At 38.9% G+C, this 12,586-nt stretch overlaps 1 protein-coding gene across 9 annotated transcripts in view; it reads left to right on the top strand.

Annotated features, from left to right (window-relative positions):
* The window catches only part of PCNT (pericentrin), a 68,932-nt gene that overhangs the window by 27,360 nt on the left and 28,986 nt on the right, over positions 1-12,586 (top strand). For 6 of the 9 annotated variants that reach the window (XM_017742779.1, XM_017742781.1, XM_017742776.1 and 3 more), the window contains 9 exons: positions 399-550; positions 1,374-1,588; positions 2,036-2,262; positions 3,529-3,691; positions 4,171-4,314; positions 8,451-8,680; positions 9,137-9,256; positions 9,762-9,782; positions 11,901-12,128. In XM_017742779.1, the coding sequence (XP_017598268.1) occupies positions 399-550; positions 1,374-1,588; positions 2,036-2,262; positions 3,529-3,691; positions 4,171-4,314; positions 8,451-8,680; positions 9,137-9,256; positions 9,762-9,782; positions 11,901-12,128 (1,500 nt within the window). The remainder of the gene's footprint in view (positions 1-398; positions 551-1,373; positions 1,589-2,035; positions 2,263-3,528; positions 3,692-4,170; positions 4,315-8,450; positions 8,681-9,136; positions 9,257-9,761; positions 9,783-11,900; positions 12,129-12,586) is intronic. The other 3 variants (XM_017742784.1, XM_017742778.1, XM_017742777.1) reach the window with 2 other exon arrangements.

The following is a 12,586-nucleotide window of genomic DNA, read 5'->3' as shown; positions in this document are numbered from 1 at the left end:
GGCAGGACAATGATGGGCCATTAACAGAAAGATAGTCTGGGGGGAGGAGGCAAGGAAACACTGCCCCACCTGATTTCAACAGCTCATGAGGATGGTAATAGAATACACTGCAACCCAGGACAGACTTATTTTCTAGCTTACTTATGAGACAGAGTTTCTAACAAAATGGCAGTAATTTTTTTGGCAGCAAAATCTGGAGCTAGGGGTAGGTATATACATAGAAATATATATTTTTATCTATATGTAATCATATATTTTAATGAGGTATAGGTATCATCTGAACAAATAAATATGAGGAGATAAGTAATTTTTCCAGAAACCGGTTTTCAGGTAGAGTTTATAAAGCAAAGTTTAGGCAAAATTGTTGACTTTGTTGTGTTGTCACTGTATTTCCATAGCTGGAAAAGAAAGTGGCCTCTGTAAAGCATGAAATAGAGGAGACCAACTCTGAATTGGAGACACTCCTTCAGCGACGGGACAGAGAACACCAAGAAGGAGGGAATTTGGTAGCCTTGTTGAGGTCTGATATTGAGCAGTCCAAGGAAGAAAGGTTTGTTCATCTTTGCTTACATAATGCTTAGTGCTTGGGGTTTTTTTGAGGTTTTTTTGTTTGCTTGTTTTCTCACTTCTCATAAAGAAATCAATAACTAGGCAAAACTAAGCCAGCTCAAAATAATAGTGTGGGCTGATGATATTGCTTTTATTTGCAAATTATTTTGAGGTTTTTTAAATTATCAAGCTGTTCTGACATGAAAAGCAAGTTGGTTTTTTTTCCTGCTCTTTTTCTTTCAGTCTGATGAAGACTTTGGTGTTTTGGGGTTTCCACTGTCTTTAATCTTGGAAAAAGCTGAAAAATTGCGAGAGGTTCTGTGACCAAGAGGCTTTCAGTTAGAGTGAATTCGTTTGACATGTCATGGGGATGCATGGACTAGAGAAACTGTCATGCTGAATAAGCTTCTAGAATTCCTTCTCGTCTTTAGGAAACTGGCTTAGTGTTAATCTTAAACCTAAAATATTTTCCTAAATAGAAATAGGGCTTTTGTTGTCAGGTCTGCCAGAACACCTCTAGTTATTTTGGTGTCACTGATACTGTAGTAGTAGACATATCTTCCTTGCTGGTGCTTCCACAGGTACGGAAGGCTGAGATGCTTGTGACTGTAGTGTGATCTACCTGTGGAGAGGACAAAGGTGCTTTGCTGTGCCAGCTCTTTAAAAACAACGTGGGTTTTGTGAGTCATCTGAATGATCTTCACTGATAACTGCCCAACCATGGCAGATACCCATTTTAGACTGTCAGGTTTTCAGTAGGTTCAAAGTGTCTTTCAAACCAAGTGCATGCAATTTTTCAAGTGTTCAATATGCTTTTGTTCTAGGGAAAAACTGCATGAATCTTATCAGCATGTTTTGAAACTGCTTATGGAGGTGGTGAAGGCCACAATAGCTATTGAGGACCTTATCTGTAACAAGATTGGTCTTTGCCTTGATGACAGTCTGGCTTCTGGAGATTCTAAAGAAACTCAGAGTATTATGGAAGAAATTGGATTAATGCAGTATTTTAAAGCCAAAGAAAACCATCACCTAGAAAAAGGTGAGTACAAATCAGCAAACCTGGATGTAGTCAATTCATATTCTTGAAAACTGCCTTTTCATTTCCTTCTGTATGGGTGAAGGTCAGAGAGTATCTCTTTTTGCAATGTTTGTGTCTTTCAAAGTTGCTTCACACTTAAGATAGTGTCTACCAGTGTTCTCTCAGTTTAATTCTTTTAATAGTGCAACTACTGAAATGTTGTTAGAAAAGCCTGGATATGTTACAGGGCAGGAAAGATGGACTTGGTGAATGCAGAGTTCCAGGTCTTGATGTCTAGCACAAGATTCCCAAACCTTGTGAGAAGCCCTCTTGATTTCCACATCAAGTTGTTGATGTGTCCAAGTTTTCACCTTGTAGTATATGTCCAGGACCGTATCACTGTCTGATGTCGGTTATCTGTGTGACCAGTTTTGTGGCTAGCTGTCACTTTTCTGTGTTTTTCAACAGCTTCCTTGTTTTCAGTAGAGGAGCTGCTTGATGAAACTCTGACAGAAGACAACCAGCTGTCTCCAGTGACTGATGAGGTGTCTGAGTTGAGCCAATACTTATGTGAAAGTGTTTTTGCAAAGCCTGAATTGGCGTATGAAAGTGAAGAAACGATACTGAAGATTTGTCATCGTTTGCGCACTGCAGTGGAGAGACTTCTGGAACTGGTTACAGAGTCAACTGAACAAGTAAAGCTTTTTAATTTGTACAGATCAACCTAGTCTAGTGGAAGGTGTCCCTGCTCATGGCAGGGGTTTGGAACTAGTTGGTCTTTAAAGGTCCCTTTCAACCCAAACCATTCCATGATTTTGTGTATAACACTGAAAATGTGAAATCAGTTTTTAGTCTGTGTATTTAACCTTTTAACAGATCCTGTGGGAAGGCAATAAATTGGTCAACTTAAGTAGATTTAAACTAGGATTTTAAAATCATTTGGTAACTTTAGGAGACCAGGAGTTTTTTTGAGGGGGTTTTATCACACTTCACATTGATGCTTTTTCAACACTGATAAACGGGTTCAGGAAAACTCAGCCCAATGTCAGAATGCTTGGGCAATATGTAGATAGCAGAAACAAACATCCTTGTATTTATATACTGCTTTAATTGTGACAAAAGGAGATGCGCTTAATATCATAGAAGAACTTGAGTATTTCCATACTGAGTTTTGCAGTGTCTAGACTGTGAATCTGGGGTGGATATATGAACACTGTATACATCTGAGGATTGAATTTAGTGTGACAACAATTCGTTTGTTGAGTAAGGAAGTCCCTAATTGAAGAGAGAATTGAAGGGGAAAAACATGTCTGAAATTTATCTACTCATCAGTTATTTTGTGAAACCCAGAGATATGTGTCTGTGTGAAATATATATTCGCTATCTTCAAAAATCCCTCCTAGAATGAGATGCATAAGTATTTACTTTTAGGTACTGATGATGGTTCTACTAAGACATACCTAACTTGTGGTTAAAGCACTTGCCAAGCTATAGCAGGTCTGGGTTCTAGGTGACCCTCATCAGCTGTGATCCAGCATACTTTGCTTACTGGTGGTGTACCTTGGAAACCTGATGATGCATGGACTTCGCTGTCTATTAGACATGACTGAATCTCTTGAAGAATTTAAGTGTAAGGAGGCTTTGAATTTCAAGTGGCTCAGAAAGTGTTGAGTTAAGCAGTTTAGCCGGTAGGGAGGTATTTCTTTTTATGCACAGTGAAGAAACTTACGTTCCTAAGCAAGACTTGTGGCAAAAATACTGGTATGCAAGTACAGGGATTCACCAAAGTGTCCAGAGGTTTTGGGCAAAGCCAGCTTAGTACTAAAATGAAACTTCAAAACTTGGACCTTAGTGCATAAATGTTACTAAATAATTGAGAAGATGTTTGTTGAGATGTCTGCAGTATTATTACATTGCATGTACATCTGAGGTCTGATGCTGGGGAAATTATTCACTTGTAGCTGGAGAAGATGCATGAAAACCATGCGCAGTTTGAGGAAGAATTCAGCCGCTGCAATCGGGAGACGGCCCAGGTGGTGAGTCAGCACCAGGAGCTGATGGAGTGCCTCAGTGAGGAGAGTGAGGCCAAGAACCAGCTGGCACTAGAGCTTCATAAGGCAGAGGGTAAGAAAAGGAAACTGAGTGAGATTGAAGTGTCATTTACTCAGAGCTTGTTCCATCCAGTATCTATGATGTGCTTTCTGTATCCTGGATTTCTTGGGCTCTAAATCTAACAATTATTCTTACTTTCTGAAGATTCTGTTTCTTCAAACCTCAGTCATTGGCAGAGGATGTGTTGTAAGCTCATTCCAGGCCATCAAAGCTTAATGATCCCCATTTGAATTCTACAGATTTAGAGACACTTTTTGATGTGTCAGCCTCATAAAATCTTGATAATCTTAGAATACATTAACTAGTACATTTTATTCCTTAAGATACTTCAAAAGCCTAGCTACAGTATAAACATGAATCATCTTTTACTTCTTCCATTTTATGTCACCTTCTATTGTTTAGCAGAAATTGTTTACTCGTGTTTTCAAGCTGTTTTTTCCCAACAGATTAGTTTTTCTATGGCTTTATTTGCATTCTGACTTGGCTTCTAGGCATTATTGAAGGCTATGTTGCAGAAAAAGCTGTGTTAGAAGAGGCCTTGAGCCTGAAAGAGGAATCTGAGCGGCGTCTTGTTGTGGAGCTGGAGAACATGCGGGAACGCTTCCAGGAGCTAACCCAGGAGGAAGCAATTCTTGGTGAGAAGAGACTATAGCACTCCTAGTGCAAAACAAAGTTGTCTTCAGTCAAGGCACATTGCAATGTCTTTCTATCATGGATCAGAGTTTGGCTTGATGACCTAGTGAGCAGCTCAGACTGGTACACAGGTGAGAGGGTCTTCCTGTAAAAGCAGAAAGCTCTGCAGACATGGATCATGGTCATCAGGAGCTTTGTGTCACAATAAAGATGAAATGCCTAAAGGTAGGCACTATCTGTATTCGATACAAATTCTTAGCGATTTAGAAGATGGAATGGATCACAATGCCCTATTCTTGTCTTGTACATGTGTCTGTGTTTTGATTTCTAGGAACACCTGTTGCTAATGTAGCACAAAAAGAAGGTTCAGGTTTGTAATGACCTTGTTTGTGGATTTTTTTTCTTGCTGTGTTGCTGTAACAGAGTGAACAAATTGATAACTTTTAATTTTAACAATGAGGAATAGTACTTCATAATTAGGCCCAACAGGTTACTGGGTCTATAAGTATGTTGGCCAGAAAAAAGGTTACGACTTCTGTGATGCAAAATTAGGAATATTCAATTCAATTATGAGTATTTGGAGGGAAAAAGATGTTTTGCTGCCATTAGGCTTAAAGTATACTGTGCCACTGTCTTTGTATTTGCCAGCTTAATTTTTTTTGAGGGGATGGAGTGCATTGCAAGCTGGCTGTGAGCTTCTAGTGATACAAAGTGGGCTGTCAAAATGAGTAAATTAAGTTAAAGAAGGGTGAGGTGACATAAAACAGTGAATTAAAAAAAGTACAACAAGAACTGAAGGACGTCTAAGGGAGATGAGAGAAATGTAACTGAATGGATTGGTAGGTCAGAAAAAAGGAAAGCAGAATGGTAGGGAAGGCTAGTAATGGAATAAAAAAGGAAATCAGAAATAAGCAAGAAGGATCCATAGTAATACACTGATTTTGAAAGTCTAGTACTGAAGTCAAATTTGTGGATGCCAAATTGAAAGAGGAATTTTTTTTTCCTCCGGAAGTCTGCATACTTAACTCCTGAGTGGCTAACGTTTAGATCTGATAAATTCATAGTTGCCATGATTGTTTTGTGGTCTACTCAAAATATAATTTTCCTATTGTTTTTTTAGATTAATTTTATTTATACACACACATATATTCATGGATTCTTGCATATTCACTGTCTCTTGTTTCTGGACTTTTTCTTTTCCCCAGAGAGTGTGAGCTGAGTAAACCAAATCAGTCAGGTGAATAAAAAGTTACACAGGTAAATTCCTGTTAGAGTTAAAAAGTTGCACTGAGCTTTCTTGCCCATTACTGTATCTTTATTCCTTCTGTCCATTCATATCTCCCTCAAACACTATTTTTAATTTAACCTATTTTTGGTAGCCACCTCACTGTCCTGAAATTTGCTGCTGCCCTCTGAATGAGAGGGAATGTAGGACCGAGTTGGTTATGGTGTATTTTGGGATTGACATTCTCCCGGGAGCTGCACCCCAGCTCTTGCCAGCAGCTCCTTAGAACTTGAACAGTTGCTTTTGCTGCAGGGGCCGAGTCCTGAAATCCATCCCCTTTCCCCCACCCCAGCCATCTGTAGTACTCTTCCTCAGGTTTGGAATTGTTTGTAGTATGTGGAAAACATGATAAATATAAATCCTATTATTTGGAGTTGATTGACATGGGCTTATTCCTTGAAAAGCTGACGTCTCCTCCCGTTTTTCATGTGGAGTACTAATGTGAGTAGAATGGCCTTGCTGATTAAAACTCTTTTGGAATGGAGCTTGGTATTTGCTAATGATCTTGGGAGTGGGCGGGAATGTGCTGGCGCCTTTCCGAAGGGGAATTGCATGATGTGAAGTAGCATTAATAAAAAAAATAGCAGGTTTGTCTCTACAAAGAAACAAATCTGTGAGCTGATGATCTATTGGTGTGTTGCTTGAAATTCTATTTATACACTTGGGGAACATGTGCTTAAAAAAAAAAATTAAAAAATTGTCAGAGAGATTGTGCTGAGGTTACCAAAATTTGATATCTGCTTTCTATGAAATACTGCTTATTCCAGGTAAAATCTTTTTGCCTAATTATTTTTTTCAATTAACTTGCTTTTCTGTCTGAGGAGGTGACTCTGTAGGTCAGTGTTACCTAATCAGTATTTTGTTCCTCATAAAGCATTAGTGTTCCTCTGGAAGCTATAAAAGAAGCCATCAACCACGTTTCTTAGGATATAGGAGGCAAAATTCTTGTGCTTTTTTTCCCCAAGTACCAGTTCTTTTCCATCAGGGTCAGTCTACATTCATGACCTTCCTTTGGGTGCCCAAATATCTGTAGCACCTGACCTTGCCCTCCTCTCTGCACCATGTATTAGCAAATACACTAGAGTGCTATTTTATTCACATTATTCCCATCTCCTGTTTGGCAAAACCCAGCTCTTGGCAAAAGGTATTCTCTGTCATGCAGCTATGGCTGGGATTGAGTGTCCTAAGGGAATTCAGGCTACTGTTGGTTTTTTTTCTGCGGTTTTTTTGGTTGCATTGCATGATACGTATGATACATTGTATGTACAATACAGCTCCAAGGGGGTTGGGAGAGAAATTAGGGGTGAGTCTTCATTTCATGCATTCTGCCAGAGCCTGAGTTACATCCACAACCCAATGAACTTGTGATTATTTACTGTGATTATTTAAAAATAACAGAAAAAGTAGGGAGTGTGGCACAGTGATTGCACTGTGCTTATTACATAGGCTGTAATTAATGCTTGGAGTGAAATGTAGTTGGAATGTCGCTGTAATCCACAACAGGATTGCTGTGGAGCTCGAGAGCTTATGTAGTCCATGTTTTTGTCCCAAACTTTCCTTGTTTCTCTTTGTCCAGCTTTTTTTTGTTTCCAGAGCCAGAGACTTCACAGACCCTGCACGTTGTTTTCCATTATTCTCCCTGTGGTGACATTTTTCCCAATGTGTAGTGTACATGTTGTTGCATCATTCCAAGCCTGTTACACTTATCCTTTTATACACAAACATGGAAATTTTCATGATTTTTTGCTTAGTTTCAAGGGTCTAGAAATGTCGTTAAATACCTGTGGATAGTGAAGCCCTAGAAAAAATGTTATAGGTAGGCTGTGGTATCAAAGATTTGTAAGAGCAGCTTGTAATGACAATTAGGTTAGAAATCACTTCCATTGAGTTGGTCATACTTCAAAAAGGGAATTGTCTGTTCTGGAAATTGGGCTGGATGATTTCTTCAGGTCCTTGTTGGATCATAGACTTACCTTTAACCTATGACCAAAAACATTTGAGGTGAATAATGGAACCTTTGAAAAGTAAAACCATGAGCTCTTGCAGGACCTTGCTTTGCTACAAAATAGACAGACTTCTTTTTATGCTCAGGTTACTAACTATATTGACATTGAAGTAGCTTTTCTCCAAGAGTGTTCACAGTAGAGTCTCAGTTTTGGTCTCCTAAACAGTGTATTCAGTGCATCCAACTGATTGAAAATGCAGTTTGTAGCTATAAATTTAACTCAACTCTTGGTAACTTAAATAATTTGAGCTATGTACACTTCCCTATTTTGGTATTTCTTTTGCAGTCTGCATAGGGAAAGTATGTGCCATTTTTTTTCCCAGGTGTTTTCTTCCCTTTGTAACCTCAGAACTGGACTGATTCTCAGTAAGCGTGATTTTTCTCGGGGTTTTAATCCCCACTCAGGTTCATAGAAATACAGTAATTTTGTTTTTTCATAGCAGCTGGCTTCAGGGTCAGGCTGGGCACCAGTGGCCACTAGAAAGATGGACTGGGTGCTGCCTCACCAGTATCGATGGCAGCAGCAGTATCCAGCATGGCATGAGGCAGGAGTAATGGAGAAACTGGCCCAAGACTGGATATTGGATGTCTAAGGAGGATCTTGGTGTGAGAGTTTAGAGGAACTGAGAATTCTGTATTGGATGGCTTGATTAAGGAGAGATTAGGGACAGAAAGGTGGCAAGGATTTAGGGTAGAGCAGTGTAGGATGTCTCTTACAGCCCACCTCAGGAATAAATACTTTTCTTTGTTTTGATGGTGTCCAAAATACCCAAATTTAGTCTCATCTGAAGCATTTGACTTTTGTACCCTGCACTGACAGCTCTTATTATTTTTGTGTTCTTACTCAGGTTTACTCAAAGAAGTAGAATTTTTGTCAAAGGAGAAACTTGAGCTTCAGTGTCAGGCAGAAAAGGACCATTCCAACTTACGCTCTCAGATGAAGATTTTGGAGGTGGAACTGGAAGAGCAGCTGCACAGTAACCAAGATCTGGCTACACAGTTACTGGAGGTTGCTGAATTAAAACAGCAAATTGAAGTTCTTGAAAAACAGCTTAAAAATCAGCGGCAGTTCATGGATGTAAGTAAGAGACCACATTTTCATGGGTTTGGAGGTAATAAATTCTCATCCTGGTTTTGAGACATGGAAGGTGGTTCCCAAAACGGGCTGTTTTCAGTTTTGGTTGAAATTAAGACTTTGGTATTCTAGTTTCATAAAAGAAAAAAAAAAGTTCAATTTTCAATTCCTTTTTTGTAGTATTGCAGCGTAATTTTTCCTTTTTATTAATTAATAATTGTAGTTTATATGTACGTTGCAGTCAAAAAGGTGCTTTCTCTTTTTTTTTTTATTCCCTGTAACTGTAGACATGCTTTCAGGACTACTAGAAGGTAGTCCTGATTAGTTATTAATAATTAGTTAATTATTTTTTAAATTAACAGTTTCTTCACCACAAAAACAAACCCCAAATTATTCTTGTACTCAAGATTGTAATGAAATCTTCAAAAATATTTTGATTCTCTCTGGCTGGGTTTACAGGAACAAGCCATAGAAAGGGAACATGAACGCGATGATTTTCAGCAGGAAATTCTGGAATTGGAAGAACAGTTAAAACTGTCAGCAAAATCACAGACTTCAGGACAGTCCAGAGAGCATAGGGTGAGTAAAATCAGAGTTGGTGGCCAAAGGAGTTTGTTTATTACAATTAAATACCAAAACTGTTTGTTCTTGGGGGTCTAGCTCTTGGGAGACTTTTTTCCTCTGTTATGCAGAGAGCAGATCTTTCCCCAGCTGATTGAACTACATTTAGGCAATGAGGGTGCACTTACATTATTTGTTATAGAGATGGAAAGAACTGTTGTATGTGCTTTACACTGAAGTTTCTGAGTCTGATTTAAGTGAACTAAGGAGGACAACGCTACAGACACTCTGCTCTAAGAAGTGCTTCTGAGGAATGATTTTTGGGTTCTAAATATGTTTATTTTTTTAATCTATAACAATTGTAATAGAGATGTCCTTTGTCTGCATGCCTCATCCTATTTAAGTTTATAAATGAGTCCTTTTTTGCACATGTTCATTTGTTTGATGCTTGGCTTCAAAAATTAACTTTTGCTTTTTTTTTTCTTTTGGTTGGTTTTTTTTCACATAAATGAACATTATACAGAACTATGAATTGATTCTACAGGTATGGAAAACAGTATGAATGTCTCTTTTCCTTTCAATCCCTTCTAGATATGCTATAGCTTTTTTCCTCCTCTTGATATGTCAAGGCATGACTCAGCATGACTTGGAGCTAAGGATACAGGTTTTAGGGTGGCAGAATTCTTGCAGGGAATGAAGAACTGCTTTCAATTTAATTTCCTGTACATAAGTACTTAGCTCTCCTGGCTTATTGCTCAGAGGTGTTACAGGCAGTTATTCACTGAAACAGCCTTTTGGTATGAAAGGAGAAGTTGAGGTTTGGAGCATGAAACAATGGTACTGGAATGGTGATGATAAAACTGTGCTTTAGCCTTCAGCTTTTGTTTGTGGCCTGGCTCTTACCAAAACTTCAATGTGTAAGCTACTTAATTTCCTTTCCATCTGTCTATTTATGTATAGTTTATGGAACTGTGTACCTCAGTGTGAGGTGTACATCTGTATCTTTGATATGAATGAATTTCCACTGAATGAATTTTCCATGCTGGAGGGCATAGCTGAAAAAAAATCAATGCTGTAGCTTTGCAACCTCTCTCAGAAAGGATGAAAACTTACTTGGAGAAAAACACACAAGGATGGTAACTAAGTAAGTGACATTTGCGGGTAGGGTGAGGTATGCAGGCATTCTGTGCCAGGAAATGTCAATATTTGTTCAGTTTTTTTAATGCAGCTGTAACATCAGTAAGTGCTTAACTCGAAACCAAATCAGCTCAAGTGAACTCCTGATTTCTGCATGTAGCAGTTACAACAAGTTTCCCTCTCTGGTGTTTACTAGGTTCAAGGTATGTGTGAGTGGGATTATTTTGTACAAAGAGTGTTGACAGGTTCTTGGGAGCTGCAGTGTGCACTGTGAGAGTGAAGGTTATAAAAGTGTTTTCTCAGCTACAGGATTGCAGCACCAGCTTTCTAGCAATGTAGTGTTATAAACATGCTTTTTATGTCGGAAGTGTCATAGTTTTGGGATTCTGATGCCAAAATTTTGTAGAATTTGAAAGATTAGACTTCTAGAAGATTTGCGTATACCCAAAAGCTTTACTGTAAGGCTTGTGTTATGGTTAGCCATGATTAGTTGCTGATGAGAGCAGAAGGGAGTAAGATCCGTATACAGTCAAGGAAATGTTTGTGCCTGTAAGCAGTTGAAAATGTAATGTTCAAAACTTTCGGGTTTTGTAACCAGTCTGTTACACTCTACCTGCTTATTAATTTGACTCTTCTCCATTTGCTCAAGCATGTTTTGCTGCTTTAGTAGTATCTGCACAATACTTTGAAGATGTAAAGATCTATATTAATGCAAAGAATTTTTATTTTATAATGTTGAAGTGGGATTTGCATAAATTCAGACACTTTTTGATGAACAAAACATTTATTTTGTAAAATCCCATCTTCCTTGCTCATGGGTATTGACTAAATTATTTCTCCTTTCCCGCTGCTCCCCTGCCTGAGCTTGCTTTCACTATGCTAAATGACTTTATTGCACCCTGAGGTAGTCTATCTATCACACCAAAGCTCCTAGCCTTGCCTTCACCTTGATTACTGGGATGAATGAATGACTGTTTTCCTGCAGCTAAAATTCAAAATGGGTATCCTCTTCATATTTAAATGATTTTTGGAAAAAGACGTACTTGTCCTACGTTGACTCCTGGAAATCTCTGATTGCATATTTATCCTTCAGTTCTTGGTATCTTCCTTTAAACTGGAATTCCTTGGAATATTGGAAGAGGGTTCTGAGGTTACAGAAATAAATCCAAAGCTATTATTAATAATTCATGTAATCTTGGTGGGTTTTTAATCTCATAACCAACTAGCCCCCACCACCAAAAGGCTCCTTTGAGAGTATACCTTCATCTAGTGCTTCATGAGAGTACTGCAAGTGTTGAGAGAGTAATCACACGTGTATCTAAGAGCTGCTGCATTTGGAAAACAAGATTTCAGAAAGCTAACTTTTTCATACTTTCTATGCATATTTAGTTTTATTTTCACCTGGGATTTTAGCACTACTTTAATCCATAGTAAAACCTGCTTTAACACAAAATTACTCTCGCTTTCAACTGGAAGGAAATTTGTTCATATTGCCTGAATATCTGTATACTGTAATTCTGTGTAGGTAGAATCTTTGCAAGCAGAAATAAAAGAGAAGATGGGTGATTACAATAAACTGTTACTAGAAAAGGAGCGAAAACACCAAGAAATTGCAGCTCGTGATAAAGAGATAGAAAACCTGGTGGCACAGATCCAAGAGCTGAAGCTCAGTGGTGCTGAGGTCTCAAAGACTGTACACAGCTTGGAACAACAGCTGCAGAAAATGAAGAAAGTGGAAACTGAACTGAAACAGGTGATTTTTAAATCCTTATATAAATGGGTTTGGCATTACATGACAGTGGCTTTATGGGGGTTGTCAGTAGTGTTTGCGATGCTGTCTCGCACTCAGTGGTGAGTTAAATTGGTGAATTAATGGCACATATTACAGCCACGGTGTTGGGGTTTTAGGAGTTCTCCTAGGTTTTTTTCTGTTAAAGGAATTTTCCCCCCATACTGTTGCTAGGAGGACAATTGCTGGGTACTTGAGGAAAACAAAGAGCTACCCATTGGGGGTGGGGTGCACCTGGCTACTCTTTTATTTTCACCTGGGTGTGTGGGCAGTTCGGTCCCCTAACGCCGGAGAGGGAAGCTGTTTTTTTTGTCAGCTGTTTTTTTTTCCTTCTGCGGAGAAAGACCCCAGGATCCCCGGCTCACCTTCCCTGCCCCGCTGGGGGCCGGGCCGTGGCTGCCCTGACCCCCCGCCGCTCTGAG

This window comes from Corvus brachyrhynchos, unplaced genomic scaffold, assembly GCF_000691975.1.
Source record: "Corvus brachyrhynchos isolate BGI_N302 unplaced genomic scaffold, ASM69197v1 scaffold98, whole genome shotgun sequence".
NCBI lineage: Eukaryota > Metazoa > Chordata > Aves > Passeriformes > Corvidae > Corvus > Corvus brachyrhynchos.
The sequence above is the reverse complement of the archived record's forward strand: the minus strand, read 5'-3'. Positions and strand labels throughout refer to the sequence as shown.